This window comes from Pseudonaja textilis, chromosome 13 (assembly GCF_049901715.1).
Source record: "Pseudonaja textilis isolate UNSWEBS1 chromosome 13, rPseTex1.2, whole genome shotgun sequence".
NCBI lineage: Eukaryota > Metazoa > Chordata > Lepidosauria > Squamata > Elapidae > Pseudonaja > Pseudonaja textilis.
This window is the reverse complement of record NC_142002.1, coordinates 20,567,832-20,589,449: the sequence shown is the minus strand read 5'-3', so window position 1 is coordinate 20,589,449 and position 21,618 is coordinate 20,567,832. Positions and strand designations below refer to the sequence as shown.

Sequence of the window (21,618 nt, the reverse complement as noted above, 5' to 3'; positions counted from 1 at the left end):
CATGTTTTCTTTTTCTATAAGTTCTTGTTTTTCTTTATTTAATGTTAATTTCCCCAAAGCTGGTCTCTCTATATATATTGCTTTCCAGAAACAAAAACAAAACAAAAACCCCTGTTTGCTTGGAGCTTTCCTGGTAGTTTCTCTCATATAATGCAACATATTTCAAAAAACAAACATTTTTTTTGTTTGAAGTATTTTAAGAACTGAGCAAGCCAGCTCAAGGTTTTGCTGTGGCCAAGCAAGACAATTAGAGATGAGAAACTCAGCCACGTCTCCTCCATTGTCTTCATTCATGCAGCTGACCAACTGTTTTTATTTTACTTTTCTCCAGCTCATCACCAAAGCCAGCTTAGCTTTCTCTGTTAACCATCAGAAAGACAAATTGGATGGGTACCGAGTGAAGTTTCCTCTCTTATATATCTTTGTTTTGAATGTTGCAGACTTTCTTCCTGGCCCATTCAGACATTCAGCCCAGATCAAAGGAGCTTCTTTCTACTTAGCAAACATTCTCATTTCCCTCAGAGGTTTTCTGAACTTCCTGGCTGATCTTTTCCCAGAGTCCTTTGGTGGGTCTTGTCTTTCCTCGCGTTCTGTCTCAGTGGGTGAGGTCCTTTCTCCTGCTTATCCGGCGGCTGCCGATGGCTCTTAGGACTTCATCTGGATCAGGATGAGTGTTCCTCTAGTGTTGTTTTGTGTGCCTTGAAGATACACGTTGATGGGTAGATCAGAGTTGTGTGTTTTTAAGTCGAAGGGAAGAGCGTCTTTTGGGGTGTGGCTTAGCCGTTCCACCGGAGAGCTACGCCTTTCCTGGCAGGGCCCCCATGCTGTCTCCTTCTGGGCAAGAGGCACCTTTGGCCAGGTGGGGCTCAGCCTGCTCCAGGCACTCCACGCACGTCTCCAGTAGGTCAGGGCACCCGTTTTCCCTCACTGGCCTTGGAAGGGACTTCCATCAGTCCTGGGACTTTTCCGTGGCTTCCCTGCCTGTCCCTGTAGTCTGTGCTTACAGGAGGTGGGTGAATCCGCCCCTTGGATCTCATCAGCCTGCTAGGAGAACAGGTAGAACAGCCTCATTTTTTTGTAGGCAAGATTTCTTTTTTAGGGAATCATTCAAATAGGCAACTCTGCCCCCTCCCCGTTGCAGAGCTGTGGATGATGGGCTCCAGACTTGGCCACGTTTGTCCTGGGGGCAAGATTCCTCTCCTTCTTCCCATTCTTAAACTTCTACCTGGGTTCGGATTCACAAGCAGAAGGTTCGATCTAGTTTCCGAGGAGATTTCTTCTCATTCCTTTTTCTGAAAAGGAGCAGAGGGGGTGCAGCTGCAGGCACCAAAGATTTACCGTCAGAGAAATGTTGATAAGGGTAACCTGGCTGGTTAGGTGCGGGGCAAGGAATCCAGAAAACGGCCTTTGGGGTGAAGAAACCCATTCCAAGGTCCAAAATGGAACTTAAGGGACGTTGCTGTAGAAATCTGGGCAGGTCTGCTAGATGGCCAAGTGACCCTTTTAAAGAGAAAAGCCAACACATCACTAACTCTCTTTTTTCCAGGAGGGTTTGATGCGTCACCTGCGGCCTTTGTTCCTCTCCATCTAATACTCAGCAAGACTCTGCTGCAAATATATCTGGATTCTATGCTACAAAAACCCACCCAGGCAGACTGAGGTTTTATTTTCCGGTATGGAAAGGGAGGCATCTCCTGTCTGCTGATTCAGTCTTTGCACACATGTTTTTGTTTTTGTTTTAACAAAAACAAGAAGTGCAGATTTTCCTGGCCTGATAATTAAATTATTAAGTCAGTGGCTGTTGCCGTATAAAAACCTACCTGCGCAACTTGTGAAGCGCTCAGGAAGCAGCTGGAGAGAGCTGGTTCATCCTGCTTGATTCAGCCCAACCTGCCTCGATTTACCTGTCACGCCCTTCCTTGCCTACCTGGATCCCTGGGCAAGGGTCATTGCTAAAAGCCTGGCCTTTCCTCCCAATCCAGCAGGAGAACCGTCTTCATTAGGATCACGCTGTGAGACAAAAGCAACAAGCTCCCCCTTCGTGTCCCTGGGATCCTAACATAAAGCCCCCCCGCCCCACCCCTGCTTTTCTTCCCTTCCTAGAAAGACAATGAACCGAGGGGCCCTTGGGGTCTCATCTCAGGGCTGAGCCAAACCGACTCTCCTCTAAGCACGGATGGTGTTACCTAGCTGGGTCATGAAACGTCTGCAAGGAAACAACCCAGCTCAGAGAGCACCAGGGGCCCCTCATTTCAACCCTGAGCTGCAGATATTGATAACCGTGAACGTCCGAGTCCAGATTGAAGGGTGGCCGCCATGCCATGGTGGGGGGCGGGTGGGGGGAGGAATTGGCAGCTCGGGCAAGCTTTTGGGCTCTCCGCTCAGCCTTTTGAGAGTCCTCCATCCCCGGAGCATCTTGGGCCGTCTAGACTAAGCCGAGTGGCCAGGCAGTATGAACCCAAGAGAAGACAGACAAGGTGCTGCCTAGGGGTGTGGCTGGTAAACCTTCACCTCCCAAACAAGCCTCAAGATCCCCGAGCGATTATCGGGTTGTGTGGGTGCTGATGACGTGCCTGCCTGCCTGCATGGACGGTTGCATAAGACTATTTTGGGGTGGGCCACTGAGCCACGTGGGCTCCGGTGTGCTGGTTTCCACCTTGAGGCACCCTGGCAATGAGGAAGAATTTGGCTGATAAAGAAAGCGGGGGGTGCGGGGTGCTGACATGTTTCTGGTCCATCTGAAAAATCTACTTTAGTCAATAGGTTGTTAAAACCAAGAATGACACTTGGTGATTCTTCCAAGTTGAGTTCTTTATTGTTTCACACCTAAAGACCAAATCTTGGCAGACTGAGGTTTCTACCATCTATCTCTACGATATAATCTGGGAACTTTTTAAAAATAAACTTTATTAGTCTTTTTTTTTTAAATAAAACAAAAATAAATACCATGACGTCAACAGTTTTGCGACATCCATCTCATCCATTTCTATCTTTTGTGCATATTTACAAATATATACAAATTTTGTGCGAATATATATATATATTTAATCTATGAATTGCTTGTTTTTAATTCCCTCGTTTTCTATCTATCTTAATTCGATCCAAATATACCATTTCCCCCAAATTCTATAGTATTCAGACTCTTCTTTCTCTTGTACCATTAAAATCAATTTGTCCATTTGTAATCTGGAAACTATTAAGGGGAGGCTGTCTTCACCCTCTTTCTCTCACACGTAACGTCAGGATTGAGTTGCCTCTTGGTTTAAGTGCTGTGTTTGAATGCACATTGAATAGTGCCCTCCATGCTTGGCCACTTTAAGACTTGTGGACTTCAACTCACAGAATTCCTCAGCAAGCCATGCTAGGGATTGAGGTCCACAAGTTTTAAAGTGGCGATGGGTCCAAACAAAACCTGACATCAGGAGTCCCCATCCTGGGAGCTGAAGTCCACAAGTCTTAAAGTGGCCAAATTTGGAGACCTCTGCCTTACATCCTCAGCACCCGGATTCCAGAGCAATAAAGACCCAGACAGTGGTGGAGAATAAGGCAAATCCTTATGTCTTACATACCAATTTCAAAAACCAAGACCCCCCACCACACACAAAACAAGAGCATTGCCTTTCTTTCTTGATCTTTCTTTCTTAAAAGATCCTTGGAGGAAATAAAAGTTTCAGCAAATTTGTTTACTCCGTCTCTGGCAAGGCTGAGGCGACTCTGTTTAAATCTTGGAAAGACAAACTCTTGGAGAGAATGCCACAGCATTCTTTCGAGTCTCTTCTGGGTTGCATGCAGCAATGGAAGGGGCTGGTTTGGCCTCCTGCATTTGAAAAACGTCCTTTCTCGATCAAGTGCCATCCAGGCCAGGACCTGTTCTTCCTGGAGACGTCATTGCCAAATGGGAAAAAAATTTTCTTTTAATTCAAAGGTTGGCATAACCGTTTCCTTTTCTTCTTCTTCTTCTTCTTCCTCCTCATCTTGCCAAGTGTTTCATTACAGGCTCCGTTGAAATGAATGGAAGCTGCACTGCCTTGCTTTTCTGTGCTAACTTTGTTTCTAGTGTAAAGCTTTCCTCTGTTTTTGTTTCACTTTAGAGGCGATGCCTAATCAAATTTCTCCCTTGACAAAAGTTGAAATCATCAAATGACTCCGTAGCTTCTGAGACAAGAAGTCCCAAGTCCCAGCTTAGTAACAAACTCACGTAAGAAATTACCAAACCAGGCCGTTGTCCTCGGAACAAGATATTCTTACCCAGTTTGCCAGAGTAATTTTAAGGAGCAGGATTTCTACTGCACTTTGGGTCAGTCCTGCGGAAGGAATCCATTTCAAACTGCTAATAAAACTCATAAAAAAGTGAAAGATGGAAAACGAAGAATAGCTAAGAAAGGAGCAGAACAGAGCTTATGATAAGGTGCCTGCTTGAGGCCACTTATGCAGAAGCTTGCTTCAGACGATTGTATTGGGGATAGTTGTTTATTGGGCCCGGGGCAGAAGAGGTTGGACTTGATGACCTTTAAGGTCCCTTCCCTCTCTTTGATTCTGTGGAGATTCCTTTCATGCCAGAAGATTAAATTCACGAAGGAAGGCATATGTGTGTATACACGTCTCCTTGTGGGTGCACGGATGTGAACTACATGTATGAAACATCAAAAAGGGGTTTTATTTTTTGTCTTTGATTCAGAGGTGACCTCTTGTTTTTCACTGGGGGGCAGGGGGGTGTTTCACAGTGGATTGTTTGTAGACTAGACCTGCCCAGTCCTGGTTTGCCTTCTTAGTGGGAACCAAGTTGAACTTCTACGAGGCTTTGGACTCCTTTAGAGCCGGTTGTTGTTTTAATTCCCGAGAACTCTGTGGAGACAATTTGAGACACGTTTGGCCCAACCGCTATAAGCTGCACTTCTGATTGTGGCTTAACCCACATTCTGGAACAAATCCCAACCTTTCTTTTACTCTGAAGCACCTTTTTTCATAGTTTGGCACTATTAATGTGGTTTACAAATTATTGGAGGGTAAGCAAAGAAGCGTGCAGGAGCGTATCGGCAGAGTTGTGGCCTCTTCTTAAGGGGGGAAAAAAATTTTCCTTCCATAACCAATAAGCTCCTTAAAATGTCTACACAATTTTCTGGTGCAAGCATTGCATTTGTTGTGTTTTTTAGGGAAAAGAAGGGAAATAATTTCTGGCAGAAGGTCAATCAAATTCTGCTTTGTTCACAGATCACTACATAATTTGATAATTATTACAGCTGACGGGCATTAAGCCCAGAGCTTTCTAAAACATGCTTGTTCCTACGTCTAGTGGCCTTTTCCAGCACTCAACCTGCAGGGATTAAAGAGGAGCCACTTCCCTCCTCTTCACTTGGAGGTTTGCAGGGTGCAAAGCATCTGCACTTCCGTGTGTCTGATCGCAAAGGCCCAGAAAACACACGGGATCACAGGGTTCCCAGATGTAAAAGGTTCGTATTGCCTCCCTGTTCTTACTCCAAAGCCACTCGCAATGTAGCTCTGTAGCTGCTCTCATTTTATATGCAGCAAATTAAGCGCCAAAGAGTGTAAATATTTTAGAAGTGGGATCTCCCTGTGAACAAAATTGCTTAGATTTGTCATATTTGGGAGACGCCAGGCCCGCAACAAAGGCAGCCGAATGAATCGCAGAGACAGTCCTGGTCTTGGAGTCGCCGGGGGGGGGGGGCTGGTGGGGGGGCCTGCAGGGAGTTTATTCTAGTGGGGCTGGAAGGCCAGAACCCAGCCGGAAAAGGCCACTCGGGGTGCCTAGTTAGGGTTTAAGGGAATAAACTACAATGACTGTGTTGATACAACAGGCTAAGCTAAAAGCAAACAAATCCTGCGGTGGCCTTTGTGTGTTGTGCAAAGCAGGCAAATAAGCCAACATGGGGTTGTTTAGGAGCTGGTTCTTGTAGCTTAGAATAATTAAGATGTCTTATCTCGATCTGTTTCGAGGACTCTCTCAAATCCACTAGGCTGAATTCAAGTGCCATTCTATGCTGGCATGAGGAACCTATCTGGGTTCTCTGTGGAGCAGTGAACATTTATCCGTCATTCTTCACAGGGCGGACAAACCTCATCTCTGGCAGCCAGGGGCGTGGGGCTGGACTAGAAGATCTCCAAGATCCCTTCCTAGTTTATCTTCTAAGCTTTACTGAGTTGGGCAGAACCTGAGACAGGCTGTAGAAAAGGCGGTTTTCATAGCATTCCTCTTTCCCTTTCCCTTCCCTGTCATTAACTGAATCGCCATGGTCCTTAAGTGAACCCTAACTTCCCTAATTGGCTTTTTTTCGTTGGACATCGGCTGGGAAGGTCATCGATTACCGTTCTGTGGCCACAAGATGCTGGTGGTCATCAGCGCTGTTGCCCTGATGGCCGAGGGCCCAGATTGCGCCTACAGGGGTAGGCAGGCCAAGGCCCGGAGATGGACGAGCTGCGGCTGGGGGTCAGTCTTTCTGAGGCTGTGGCCATTTGGAGCGGCCGTAAGGGGAGGCCATAAGCCAATTTGGGGAGAGGTCTTAAGGCCGCGGGGAGGAAACGTGGGCAACCCAGGACAGCCTCACCTTGTTGCCAAGGATGGGAGTCCCTCGCTCTGGACTTCCTGGGATTGTGACCTGGGGCTGCTTCTCCATCCCACACCTCCCCAAGCCCAGAATTTATCTCAGATTTCGACAACCTGCTGCTGACTCCGAACTATGATTGGGAGAAACTGCTTCCCCAGGGCTAAAAATCCAGATTTTTTTTTTAAAAAAAAGGTGGTTTGTTTGTGTGAGCTGATTGGGGGAGCAGAGGCCACGCAGTTTCTCCTCCTCCCTCCTTCCTCCTCCTCCCTCCATGGCTGCTGGCCTCTTGTAAGACGTGTCCTCGGCTGCCCTCGGAGCTCAGATATTTGCAGAACAGAGCAGGGATTATGTTCCCGCTGGATACTCGATCCAGGCCAGGCCGGCTCATTCTCCCTCCGTGGGGCTCTGCCAAGGCCGCATTGTCCGGCTCTGTTCGGCTACTCCATTGGCCGGAGAAAGAAGCCGGCCCTTTGGACGGAGGAGCCCTGTCAGCTGAATGAAATGGGAAGGGCGGGGGGGGGGGGGGGGGGCACAGCGGCAGCCCAGCAACAGCTTCTAAATAACTTGTCAAGATCTGCCCGTTTTTCTTTGGCTTCCCCCCTCATCTCTCCCGAGTTTGGAATACCAAATTTATGCTGGAGGATTAGCTATCTAGAAATCTCTCTTTCTTTCTTTCTCCCTCTCTTTTTCTTTCTCATTCTCCCTTTTATTCTTTTTCTCTCTTTTCTTTCTTTCACCTCCTCTTCCTCTCTTCCATTTTCTTTCTTTCTTTCTTTCTTTCTTTCTTTCTTTCTTTCTTTCTTTCTTTCTTTCTTTCTTTCTTTCTTTCTTTCTTTCTTTCTCCTTTCTCCTTTCTTCCCCTCCCTCCCTTTCTCTCTTTCTCTCTTCCTTTCTCTCTTCCCTGTAACCCAATGGGCCTCAGCCTGGCCAGCTTGAAGATGGTGGAACTGACTGGCTGGGGAATTCTGGGAGTTGAAGTCCACCCATCTGCCCAACTTGAGAAACCCCCGCTGTAAACACCCTCCCCAGTCGTCCAGTAGTTGGGTGGGGGGAGGATAACTGGAAGCGATGATGCCCACAAGCATCTGGAAAGCCGCAGGGCTGCGACTCCAGAGTCCATGGAGCAGAAAGCCATCGGTCTCGGCCAGGTGCCAAGAGGACAGGATCCTTCCCAGTTGCTTTGCCCAAGGGCGGTGCAGGAGAGCGTCCACCTGTCTTTGACAAGGCACCAAGAAAAACAGCTCCCAGCTTTTAATAGCCACTTAATGGGCCGAAGTCTGCAGGCGAAGTTTTCCCCTTCTCCCCGATGTTTGCACACTCCAGAAAGAGCTAAAATTAAGGCCGTCGGCTGGAAAACTCACCTCTCGATCAGTCTGGCTAGCCAGCTTAGGCCAGGCCGTTCACCCAAAGAGGGATGCGCTACTAAAGGAGACAAGCGCTCTTGTGTGGCTCAGCAGGCCAGCGAGTATATTTTATTTAGAGGTGTGTGTGTGTGGGGGGGAAATCTACATTTACCCCTCTCCTCCTTCTCCGCCCTCCCTCCGGGGCGTTTTGGGCTACAGCTGAAATGATAAAAAGCTGTTCTGTCAACGAAGCTCCAGGAAGCCTCGTAAGAGAATGTATCCGTGAACTGAATAGATGTTGGGGTGAACTTGGAGGTCCTATGCCCCACCCCGCACACACTTGAATTTTGATCACGTGTTCATGGGTATTCTGTAATAGTTGTAAATGTGAGGACCGGTCATAAGTCGTGTTTTTCCCAGTGTTTTTGCAACTTCAGACGTTTGCTGAATGGATAGTCGTACATGGAGGACTCTTTTCCTGTATAGCAATGTTGGTCATTGTCCCATCGGGGCTGGGGCGATGGAGCCCCTGCTAATCCCAGTTTAATTGCCTGTGATCGAAATCTCTGCTGGAATGCCATCCTTGCCTCTGTCGTATAAAATACGTGCGAGCTGCGTTCTCCCAGGCCGTCTCCTGGCCCATCTGCCAGGCCTCCTAAGTATAATTGTGGTTGGTGTATCTGTGCTGTAATTATCCTTGCATAATTGGAAGGATAAGCATGTCATATCTTGGTGGTTTGGATGGCAGTTGGGCAACAGATGTACGAGCCTCACTTGTCCACCCTCAAATTAAAACAGTGGCAACCTGTAATTGCCCAGGAGCAGGTAACTTAGGCCGACCTCTTACACAACAGAGCAGAGCAATGCCGCACAAACACTCCTCATCCCTTACTATCCTCGTTGCGTAACATTTCCACCCCTTTGTTTAAAACACACAGAGGCCGCCCTCGACCACAAGTAACCCCAATTATTTGTTGGTAATCGAGACATCTGTTAAGTGAGTTTTGCCCCATTTTACGACCTTTTGTGCCTCAGTCGTTCAATGAATCACTGCAGTGGATGAGTTGGGAAACCGGTTGTTAAGTGAATCTGGCTTGCCCAATCGACTGCGCTTGTCGGAAGGACCCAAAAGGGGATCCTGTGACCTTGGGACACAGTCACTACATGAACTCTTCTAAGTCAAGGACTACCTGTATACACACTCACACACAGACACACAGACACACACACACACCAAATAAGTAAGCAAGCTAGCTTTTGGGTTAGAATGCAGGCAGGCTTTGGGGGTGAAGGTCTCTTCCATCTTGTGGGGGCCACACAGAGATCATTTCACATTTAGTTGGGAAAGAAGTAAGCTTATTGTTGTGCTCACCGCACATCCCAATGTCATGTTAACTTTCCAAACGAAGCTCATGTTTCTTCAGCAGATATTAATTCTGGGCTTGGAGATGAAATGCTTCCTTTGGTCACTCCAAAGCTCCTGCTAATTAGGTTTCTAATTTCTTTACTCTTTCTTACCTTGGCTGGAAATTGGGGGACTTGGAATCGAAGGACAGCAACCAGCATTAACCCAATCTCTGCAATGCTTTGATTCATGGCCACCTCAAGAGGGGTGGGCTTCAACTCCCAGAATCCCTCAGCCAGCAAGGTGGTTGGGAGATTCTGGGAGTTGAAGCCTCCATCTCTTCAAGTGGCAAAGCTTAAGAAACGCTGGTTTGTCGTTTTACTATCCAGTGTGGTCAGGGAACCCTGTAGCAACCTGGTCCAATCTGAACTGAGCTCAGATCAACCTTCAGATCATTGAGCAGGATGGGTGATTTCTTGAGGAGCCAATCTTCTTAAAGACGGGATGTGACCGAGATCTTCCATCTCAGATGCATCCTTTTTGTTTGCACAGGAGCTAATACAGAGCAGATTTTTTTTTACAGCGTGGCTAATTCCTTTCAACTGAGCCAGTGTTGGCAAATATGAAGTATGCTAGACATTGGCAAAAGCTTAAGCAGTAATTACAGGCTTCCTAAATCTGCAGAGGATAAATAATTACAGGTTTAAAAGTGTTATTGTGAGCTGCAATATATACCCCCCAAATTTTTTTTATGTTGCTCTTTTGAGGCTGTAAAAGCACAAATCCTTTGACAGGATTTGTTGAGGCTTGGAAATGGTTCTCGTAAGCACGGGGAGATAGGCGCTCTGATCTCACAGGAAGTTTTCGTGCACAAAACCCACTGAACTACTTCTGGTTGACTAAAGATCACCATCCGTCTCCTGCCTCTTTAAGGTCATTATAGAGCCAAGCAGAGCTGAATTCGGAATCGGTTGTGTGCTGAGCACAGGTTCCTCCCAGCCGTCGTCTTATGTCTTCGCGGAAGGATTGAGAGCTCTGATGAAAGCTTTGTTCTAAGTCAAGGACGTGGAAAGAACATACAGTCGGATGATAAAAAGGCCGAACTTCACAGCTTCTGTTTTGTATCTTGAATTCTCTCCAAAAGAAATGTGTGCCCAGACTGGTCATGGTTTTCCTCAAAGGGGGAAGAAATTTCAAGTCTCTATGATTTCAAAGAGATGAGGAGGAGAAGAGACAAGGGCAGGCAGCTCACTGAAGCAAATCCAACTCTGCAGGAGCGAGGGGGTTGCCTCCCCGGGTACTGAAGGAACCCCTCTTGGGGAACCTTGGGAACCCCTGGAGAGCTGGCAGGGTCCCAGAAGAGTGGGGGAGAGCAAATGTGGTCTCCATCTTCAAGAAGGGAAGGAGGTGGACCAAGGAAACGACAGAAACCTGCCAGCCTGGGAAGGACTTCAGATGGTTACAGAAGTGGGAGGAGAATTATTCTGTGTCACGATGTCCAAAATATTAGCATTCTTTTGACTAACGTGAATTGTGGAAACGTTTGGAATTGACGGTGCAGTGAAAGGAATGGATTTAGTCATTTATTCAACAAATATATATACGGCTAGCCATCTCCCGAAAGAAACTCTTTAAGCTGAAAGGAAAAAGCAAAATAAAATTGCCTTAATGCTGAGTGGGGGTTCAGTGATGGGGAAAACACGGATTGAGGGAATCTGGTGTAGGAGAAGAGCTCTTAAGACACGGGAAAGTCTACGTTGTGGCATTGTAAGTACTTGAGTCCCAACTGGTAGAAAAACCTGTTTCAGAAGAAAAGGAAAGAAGTCTCTGTTAAACTCTTCTGACTACGTTTGTCTACCATAATGGATCGGTTTGCAAAAGGCTTCTGTGGTGTCAGATGTGGGGCGATCTAGACCGGGAGTCTCCAACCTTGGCAGCATTGTGGACTTCAACTCCCAGAATTCCCCAGCCAGCTGTTCCTACCTGGAATTCTGGGAGCTGAAGTCCACACGTCTTAAAGTTGCCAAGGTTGGAGATCGGTGATCTAGACCAGGGGTCTCCAACTTTGGCCACTTTAAGACGTGTGGACTTCAACTCCCAGAATTCTGGGGTTTGCTGGCTGAAGGAAGGTGGGCTTTGACTCATTTTGACCACTCTAATGGTCAACTGGATGTTTTCAGTATCAGGAACAAAATGACCTTTCCTTTAAAGCATCACATTTAAGCATGTCATGTGCAGAAGCCGAGCATTGGCACCAGAGCTTCCCCGGTGGGATTTACAACGGAGCCGAGAAGGACAGAAATCTCCTTTGTCCTTCGCTGAGGCTCAGACCAACCACATAACTTGATTGAAAAGATTTGAAAAGGTTGCAGGCAGCTCTTCCCTTTTTCAGCCACCTCCTGGATCCTTGGAACAATGAAACGAAGCCCAGGTTGTTCCATGCAAAACTATCAATCAGATTACAAGCCACGCCTGCACCATGCCAGCTCTCAATCGATGGGCAGTGACGGCAGTGCCACCCTAAATACCCTTCCATGGCTTGCAGTGTGCCACCGTTGCCCAAAATATTAATGAATTTTGCTCTTTCATTTAATGGTAGACTGAGTGAATAATGTAGATCAGCAGCTAGGAAGTGGCTTTTTTTCCCCCAAAGATAATCATTTTTCCTTAGGCCCGAAGGCAATGCATCTTTGAATAATAGGGGTGTCTCCAGCTCACCCCTTTCTGATAATTGCAGGCAGAGATTTTTCCACCGTGAAGCTCATTACTCCTGAGCAACAACCCTGAACTCCCTCATTGTATCGATGCTGTAACTTTGCAAGTCACAATGCAACGATTTTGTATCCAGGCATTCTAAACATTGCAGAATTAAAAATAATTTTGAATGGGAGAGCAAACCCGCCTCGCCTCTTCCCAGGCTGGTTACAATGATGCCTTTCTTCCTCGGAGCCGGCCTAAAGCTAGTTTGCTGCCTTTCGGATTCTTTTCTCAGTAAATAATTATTTTTAAGAGGCAAACTTGCTTGCTACATTATTTTTTTTTCTGGCAGCCTTGAACTGGCAGGATTAGATTGCTTATTCCTTGAGCAGTGTTGTTTTATGTCGTGTTACTCCTCCTCTACATTTTTAGTTACTTTAGGATTTATGGTAAAAGAATAAAAGGGTGGTGGGGAATAAACCGTGGTCCTTGTAACCCCGTGAGTCCAGTCTCAGCAGGGTTCTGTGCAAAAGGTTCCTTTGCTGACATTAAACTGGGTTTTAAAGACTCAGCTGATGCGAACAGTCTTTGTGCACAAATAAACTTGATCTGATTATTGTTCCTGCGCTTGTTTGATGGACTTATGCAATCCGGAAGCTCTGTATTTCCTTTATCGAAAGCAGATTACAGAGCCACTCTCCTCTGGGAGACTGGCATGAAATAGATTGAGGGGGTGTTAAATATATTAAAGTTAACTTTATCTTGCTTGGAAAGTAATGCTGTCTAAGTTGACCTAAGAGCTAAAATGCTCATCGCTGGAAGAAATTAAATGAGGCCCAGCAGGTTTCCCTGAAGAATTTTTGGATTTTAGCTATACCCAGTAACTAATTTGCATCCATTTAATTAATTAAACAGTTGATTAATGAATAGTAGTAAACAGCTACTAAGTCAAGAAATACCAGTACCTATTTTTTACTATCAATAACTGTCTAAAACAAGGGATAGTTTCATACCTGTCTCAACTGTTTGCATTTCCCTGTCGAATGGCTCCAGCTAAAGATGTTATTTCACCCAATCCTCGTCGGGCTTTTCAACAGTGATAAGGCTACAAGCTGAACCATACAAGCCACAGTCTGTTGGAGGGGGGGACCTCTTTAGAAGGTCGGGGTCCTGCCAAGCCCAGCCTGGACGAAGGGAGAGGGGCTGGGTTTTTCCGCCTGAATGCAGCCAGGTGGCAGAACATCGATGGGCCACTTGCACCTAGTCAAATCTTCCTGACACGGGCTTGCCCCAGGCCTCGAAACATCTGGCAGATCAACCAAGAATAATTATTTCTGTTTCTGTTTCAACCGCATTCCTCTTCTCAAGGATTCTTCAATGCCTGGAGAAATCTTTTCCTTCTTTTTTAAATTGGAGGATGAAATGTTTGCGTGAAGAGATTCAGAGTCAGGGTTTTTCAGCAGGAAAGAGATGGGTTTTAGGGCAGCCTGTGCAGGAGTGACTGATTGGACATGGAGTCCACGTGCCGAAAGGAGGGAGCCAGCTTTTGGTGAAGGGAGGATGAGACAAAGTCTTGGCCAATGGGGAACAGACGGACTTCTCACCGATGGATGTTCTCAATCATCCATATCATGATTGAGTCCCTAAGATACTTTTTCCAAAATGCAACTGGTCTTCCTTGGGTTTTTTTTATTTTTTCCCCCTCTGAAAACATTTTGCTTCTCACCCAAGAAGTTTCTCCTGTTGTTCAGAATGGAAGGAGTTTCTTGGATAAGAAGCGAGACATTTTCAAAGGAAAAAAAACCCAAGTCCCCTTGTCTTTTGAAGAAGCATCTTTGAAGGAGGGCAGGCGGCGCCTTCCGAGGACCTTGGAGAAACCCAGCATCTTCTGTACTGAAGGACGTTGCTTGGGGGTGCGGTTTGTGGCTCTGTCTGTCTTGGACCCAAAGCTCTTAGCAGGACAGTGTGGAAAACACGCTGACCATTTGTTTATCGGGGCTAATAAGGTGGACTTGCTCTTCTGGGCTTCCGAAGAATGCCCTCCTAGTGCACTGCAGGCCAAGGAGTTGTTTTCTTGGTGTTGAGGAAGGGAAAGGAGGAACCTAGAACCTAGAATTGTAGGGTTGGAAGGGATCTTGAAGGCCTTCTAGTCCAACCCCCTCCTTAAGCAGCACGCAGAATCATGGACTTGATGACGGAGCTTTCATCCCGCCCTTCGCTGTTCTTTCCCTTCTCAACCCAGGTTCCTGACAGAGTTGGATTTTTGCCTAGGAAATTCCCAGTCTTGAACTCTGTCTGGATATTCTCTCATTTTCATTCGTCTCTGCCTATTTCTTGGCCTCAAGGCCAGCCTGATCACCTCACGAACTGTCCACCTTCCTGTTGATTTCCTGCCTTCTTGCATTTGTCTTTCCATCCTACTTGGATCTAGCGTCTTGGTTTCAGTCCTGGTTCCATCGCTGCACCGACCGTGGGCAGTCCCTTCCAGCTCCTCTTTGTAATCTAGGATGGTCCAATAAATCACTTTACATCTTGTGGCCATCTCGGTTCTATCCGTCTTTTCTGCTTCAGCGGTCAAGCTACCACACCACCAACACCCCCCCAAAAAAAGTGGGGGGGCAAAAGAAATTTTTTTGGGGGGTGGGGGCTGCATTTGAGCTGGAAACTTTGCTCCAGGATCCCTTGCAAAGTCACGGGGGATATTGAGACACCACAAGGTGATTAATCAGTTGCCGAAGATCTCTTCTCTGAATTGCTTCTTTTGAACACGTGAAAGGCCTTCGAGGGATTTGGAAGCGTGTCCGTCACAAGGTTCTTGTCAAAGGAGGGAACACAAAGAGGTAGCAATCCAGAATTGGTTTTTATTTATTGCGGGGATGATCCATAAGGGCCAAGTACTTAAAGGATGCCGATTTAAATGTTTTTTCCTTCACCAATTTCATTGACGCTCGTGACACCTAGTGGCCTCGGAGAGCATTTCTTCCCCCTTTTTGCATCCTTTGACAGGAATTATGTCGCCTTTGCGTGCAATAGTCTTGACACTATGAGATTGCTGTTGTTGAAGTGTTTTGTGTACAGCAAGGGTCATTTTTATGTCGCTTTGTCATCCTTTTAAGGCTCTGATGCTACTTTACCTTGATCTGAAGGCTTCTGGGTGGGTGGATCTGTAACACCTGTGGTAAATCATATCCCTGCTGTGTGGCAGGTGCTGGTCTCTGGGTCACACCTTTGTGGAGAGAAGAAGTTTAATCCCAGAGGGGTTTGTAACCCTTAAGTGTTGTTCCCCAAACACTTTTCGTCCCTATTTGCATGTTTAAGCTGATTTTCTTAGCATTTTTCTTTCTTTTTTGCACGCACTAACTTTGGTACAGTGGCTGCTGATTTTAATTGCTATCCTGGTCTCTTTGGCCGCATACCGGTTGGATACCCATGTTTCTGATTTAACCAAGAAGGCCCGTTATCAAATGCCCGAGGATGCAAATGCAGCGCTTGTTTCGGTCTCATTAAAACAGCTGAGGCCTTATCCTTCCAAATGCTATGTTGGCAAAGTCTAGTCTAGCTGATATAGGAAGTAAAAACTCAGTTCTAGAGACCAACCTTTAGAGCAGTCTATCTCAACCTGGGCAGTTGGAAGGTGCGTGGACTTCAACTCCCGGAATTTGGACGCTATGCTGGCTGAGGAATTCTGGGAGTTGAAGCCCACATATCTTCAAACTGGCCAGGCTGAGAAACAATGATTTCGAGAATATATTTAGTCAAGACAGTGCCTGGCCTTTTAAAAAAATATTCCCTCCTATCCTATCCATACGTTCGCTCTTAAGAACTTGTCAAAGCCCAAACATTGTTATAAGCTTTGGATGATTTAGGTAAATCATATCTAATAATCACGAATTACTTTAGGGCGCCTCGAAAATTATTTAGGTAATGGAGCTGAAAACGCTCTGCTATTAGGATGTTAGGTAGTCAAACAAAGCCTTGTTTAATTCAGTTCCTTGCTTCCTCTGTGTTAGAAGGGGAATTCTTATTTGTGCTCCTAAATATGTATGAGTGTCAGGGACTGTATAGCGACATATTTAATCAGTCGACTGAGAAGGAGCAAAAATGGGCTTTTCTAAGAAAAATTGCTGTCGTTTTTTGATAAGTGTAGCTTTCTGCTTTTCAGAGGAAAGAAGCTTACAAGGGAAAGTGTTCCTATTGTAGTTTATGCATTATTCTGAATGGAAGGTTTGCGAATATAAGCCTTCTCCATTTTTCTTTAAGAAAAATACTTCCTACTTTCTCGACTTTTATTTTGTGACTAAGTGACTACGTTTCAGGAAACAGATACAGATAGTTAGCCTGCTTCTCTTTCCAAGACAATTCTCTGCATTTTTGAGGTTGGCCGCATAGCTACGATTCATCATACATCTGGAACATCTGCCCGTTGGCCCCCTTGCTCTGCTCGGCTCCTAGTTCCATCTGAAGCAACAACGAAGTAGAACAATTACGGAAGAATCTGGTGGCAGAGTGATAAAGTGTGAAACCGCACAGAAGCAGGGCCTGGGTTTTATGCTAGTCCCCACGCAGGATATTTCTGGGCGCTGCCTTCCAATGTGTAAGGTAGTTCCTTAAGGACAAAAAATGCCCATTTGAGAGAGTGGATTTTGACGCACGACTGCGAGATTCACTTAACAACTGCCATTAAAAAATCGATTGAAAAAGTTGGCTCTGGTCATGTGGTGCCTTGACTTATGGCCGCAATGATTTATGACTGGAATCCTGCTCCCAGTTGCGCTCATAAGTCGAGGACTACCTGTAAACAGCAATGGGGGCCTGGCTCACCTTGTCATTCCTTGATCCCCCAAACACCCTCTACCGCTTCTTCTCCGCTTTAATTCCCTCTTTGGCATAGACCAAGATTAGAGGTTCTCTTCCCCATCCAGCCATTCCCTTGGGGTGATGCAGACAAAATCCAAGCCCAGACTGAGACCAGCACTTGCTGTGGATCAGGTGCTATGGCCCGAGTGCTCGAGAAGGACCATCCCGTCAGCTGCATCTCACCGTAAATGAATTTGCCACCTGTTCCATCCTGGCGGATAAAAGTCACCGTCCTTCTGGCGTGTAACTCCAGGAACGATTATTCTGCGAAAGCTGAATCTTTTGTAACCCAAAACTTTTGCCTTCAGAGCTCAAGGCCGGGCGCTTCTCTGCTGTCTTGGAGCCTCGTTTTGCCAAAGCTTGAATGTGATACGTCAAGAGGATCTCGGCCACCATATTGGTGTCAACAAGAGAATTGACTCTGCTTTAACTTTTGACAGTCTTTCAATCTGAAAAGGTGTGGAGGGGTTGAAGGTCTTGTGGTTGAGTGAAGGGTGGCAGTTTTGTCCCATTCAGCTGGGTTTTGTGCAAGGCACTTCCAGAAGATCTCAGCCAAGGCCATCCAGAAGACTGCAAGTGATCCACGTGAGAAGACCTCAGTGTAACCAATCAGAATCTCCCCGTGTCTTACTTAAAAATAAACCAGACGATTTCCAATCTATAGCTAATTTATCTTTGCCTGGAATGAATTCATTTTGTATCATTTGGAAGCTTATCTGTCCACCAGATGTGATGGTCCTGCTGGCCAGGAGACATCTGAAGGACAGCAGATCCTTGGGAGGGTGTGAAATGGGCAGACTTGGCATATTATGAGCCCATCCTGGCAACAGGGAAATCGGGCTGCAAAATGGTATTTTTAATCTCTGTAAAAATTGTATTTTTAATTTCTTACCCAGTGGGCCAAGATTTGAGTAATCCAGCTTTATTGGAATTTTATCTGAACGGCATCATCTTTGGTAGCAATTTAGCTTTTACGAGATCAATGCAATTGCATGTTGTTGCCATCTTTAGATCTTTTGTGGTTTCTCTTCTCTGCACAGTTTTGGCCAAAGGGAGATCTCTTGAGTCCAGTCCTTCTAGGTTTGGAGACACTAAATCTGACAACATTGTGCATTTTAAAGCACCCTCTCAAATGACCCATTTTAATAACCTGAAAGCTATTATATAACAAGCAGCCATAAATTAGTACAAGGCCCTGGGGGAACCCGCACCATTCAGCAATGAATAGTTAATGTGGTAGAATGTTGAGCAGGTTATTAGTTTTCAATGTACAAATGCTGATCTGGGAATGCTTTTTATAAGGTATTTAAAAGAAAATATAATTAACTGGTGGCATGCTTCTGTTGCAGCTCAAATTGAAATTATTCCATGCAAGATCTGCGGAGACAAATCTTCAGGAATCCATTATGGTGTGATTACCTGTGAGGGTTGCAAGGTAAGTTTTATGTTATACACACACCTGGAGGGGGGGAAGAGAGAGAGAGACACACACACACACAGAAACACACTTGTGTTGTGTGTATGTGAGAGAGAGGAAATTATTGTATCTGTTTATCCACTGACTTATTTGTCTTTATGCAAGATGAAGTATGGAATCTGGTTAGCAATATCAATAATCTGCCGTGGATGGATTTTAAAACTTCTGGTTGCAATTTCTCTCCTGAAGCTGTGCAGCCGTCCTGGTGGGGTGCATTTATTTTCCATCCTGTCCTTGAAATGAAAAAGGGCACCCGTTACATATTGGAAGGGCTTTTGTCTAAATTTCAGGGAGCGAATTGGGCACAAAATTTCAACAATTGAAGGTTGAGGGGCTGCCCATTGTTCTTGGTCCTATTTCTTTTTCCTTTCATGGGGGTGTCGCTGTTTGTAGTGGCAGAGTGGAAGAACTTCTAGGGTAGGGCTGTCCATATTTGGCAACTTTTAAGACTTGTGGAGTTCAACTCCCAGCATGGCTGGCTGGGAAATTCTGAGCGTTGAAGAAGGGGCTTTTTTTCAATTGAACTTCCTTGTTTTTCTTTGAAGAGGTTTCGCTGCTCATCCAAGAAGCTTCTTCTGCTCTGACTGGATGGTGGGGAATGGAAGGACCATCCAGTCAGAGCTCGAAGAAGCTTCTTGGATGAGAAGCGAAACCTCTTCAAAGAAAAACTACAAAGTTGAGTTGCCTTTTGAAAAAGTACTTTGGGGACATCCCGAATGGTGATGAAACAGTGATCCTGATTTTCGGGGGCAGAAGCTGAATTTCCAGGCTAGAAGGTAGAAAAATCCTTTACAAAGTGATCCCAAAGTTCTGAAAGTAGAATAGAAGTGTGTGTTGTTTTTTTAAAAATGTGTTTGTTTTAAAAATCCAGAATTAGGGTTAGAAAATTGGTAGAGTAAGGGAAAAACAACTCCCTGGTTCCTAATTGGCAATTATTGGAATATTGTGAAAGGTAATGATACATGGAAATCTGTAAGTGTTAGCTATAAATCATGAGATTATGAATAAGTCTTTGTTGTTACAGGCTGGTGTGTATTCCTTTCAGAAGGCTGCCATTAGAAGGCAGCTGTCAGCTGTTTTCTTGTAATTAAACAGCCAATGAGCAGCTAATTAAGACATATGTGTATACAGAAGTGGAAGTGGGCATGTTAATGAACTGTAGGAATCAATTCATTAAATGAAAATTGTCAAAAGACCAAACACCAAGCTTAGAGGCTCACAGCCCTGCCAGGTTCCTCGAGCAGTCAGGATGGAAGGAAAACACAATCACAGCCAGAAGTCAACAATGGGCCCTTAATCTTCTTGGGAGGGGGAGGGAAACCATCTCCTCTTCTTCACACCAATCCCTTGGCCTTCTCGGTGCTCCCAAGCACATGATTTAGACCGGGGGTCTCCAACCTTGGCCACTTTAAGCCTGGAGGACTTCAACTCCCAGAATTCCCCAGCCAGCTTTGCTGAAGTCCTCCAGGCTTAAAGTGGCCAAGGTTGGAGATCCCTGATTTAGACCGGGGGTGCCCAACCCTGGCCACTTTAAGACTTGTGGACTTCAACTCCCAGAATTCCCCAGCCAGCAAAGTTGAGAGTTGAAGTCCTCCAGGCTTTAAGTGGCCAAGGTTGGAGACTTGGAGACTCCAAGACTTGGAGACTCGCTTGTCAGAAGGTCGCCAAAGCGGATCACGAGATCCCAAGATGTTGCAACCGTCATAAAATACGAGCCGGTTGCCAAGCACCTGGATTTTGATCACGTGACCCCGGGGAATGCTGTAACGGTCGTTAAGTGTGAAAAAAGATCCAAAGTCGCTTTTTTTCCCCCCCAGTGTTGTTGTAACTTCGAACGGCCACTAAACGGATGGTTGTAAGATGAGTGTCAGCTTTGGAAGCCCTATTGAGACCAGATGCTTCCACGCCGCCACATTTTGAGCCTGGGAAAGTGGGAGGGGGGGATTTCTGGGGGGGTTATGTAGTTAAGACATAACAACATTCTTTTTCTAATTCAAGGTCATGTTATTTTGTGCATAAGTGAGGGGAAGTCTCAGGTTGGGACGGATGGTGATCGGGGCTCGTGATGCGATGAAGGGTGCCGGGTGTGGATTTTGTAGTTTTGACTTATTGCCCAGAACTTTCAGATTCGGGATTCCCCAGTTGTGCCAGTTTACTATCCAAACAAAAAGGAACTTTTGAGAAGATGCCTGTCTCGGGGTTGTTATTGGTTGGCGTGGAGGTTTGCTGGGACGCTGACGTTGGGACTCCTTCTACAGCGTCCTTCCCGCCTTCTTTCCCTCTCCCCCCGGCAGGGCTTCTTCAGGAGGAGCCAGCAGAGCAATGCCACCTATTCCTGCCCTCGCCAGAAAAACTGCTTAATTGATCGAACCAGCAGGAACCGCTGCCAGCACTGCCGCTTGCAGAAATGCCTGGCTGTGGGGATGTCGCGAGACGGTGAGCTTTCCTCCGCTGCCTGGTGGGTTCGTGTATGCGTGTGTGTGTGTGTGTGAGAGAGAGAGAGAGAGAGAGACCCTGCCCAGCTTTGGGGGGCTCCTCCACTGCCTTGCGATAATTCATTCTGAAACCCACTCTCTTTAGTAGCCTCGAGGGGGTTTGGTTCCCTGCAGCCCTGCTACACGCCATTATCCAAATGTTACCGCGGCATTCAGCATTTGCATTTAATGTACACCAATGTGTACTTCTCAGAAAGAATTTTCCTCACCTGGCGAAGGGTGGCTTCAAATTTTCCTTCCTTCCTTCCTTCCTTCCTTCCTTCCTTCCTTCCTTCCTTCCTTCCTTCCTTCCTATAAAGAATTCTGTTGTTCTATTCTATTCCTTCCTTTCTGCCCCTTTTCTCTCCTTCCTTCCTCTTTTCTCTCCTTCCTTCCTTCCTTCCTTCCTTCCTTCCTTCCTTCCTTCCTTCCTTCCTTCCTTCCTTCCTTCCTTCCTATAAAGAATTCTGTTGTTCTATTCTATTCCTTCCTTTCTGCCCCTTTTCTCTCCTTCCTTCCTCTTTTCTCTCCTTCCTTCCTTCATTCCTTCCTTCCTTCCTTCCTTCCTTCCTATAAAGAATTCTGTTCTATTCTGTTCTATTCTATTCCTTCCTTTCTGCCCCTTTTCTCTCCTTCCTTCCTTCCTTCCTTCCTTCCTTCCTTCCTTCCTTCCTTCCTTTCCAGATGTATTCTGAAATCTGAGTGTTCAGACAGGTGGGAATCCCAACAGGGATTAAAATGTTTGTCTTTCAATGGCGTCAGAAGTGCAGAGTGCTGTGAGTCGGAGGGGAAAAAATCTACTTTTTTTTGTTGCATCAGAGAATCCTAAATTTAGGCACTTGGGCAAGTTAAATCACTTTGT

At 46.0% G+C, this 21,618-nt stretch overlaps 1 protein-coding gene across 4 annotated transcripts in view; it reads left to right on the top strand.

The window, feature by feature from the left end:
• Nucleotides 1-21,618, top strand: part of RORA (RAR related orphan receptor A) — a 52,350-nt gene that overhangs the window by 22,561 nt on the left and 8,171 nt on the right. For 2 of the 4 annotated variants that reach the window (XM_087941941.1, XM_087941940.1), the window contains exons 2-3: nucleotides 18,153-18,240; nucleotides 20,577-20,718. In XM_087941941.1, the coding sequence (XP_087798067.1) occupies nucleotides 18,153-18,240; nucleotides 20,577-20,718 (230 nt within the window). Of the gene's footprint in view, nucleotides 1-5,430; nucleotides 5,451-18,152; nucleotides 18,241-20,576; nucleotides 20,719-21,618 lie in introns of those variants that run through there. The other 2 variants (XM_087941942.1, XM_087941943.1) reach the window with 2 other exon arrangements.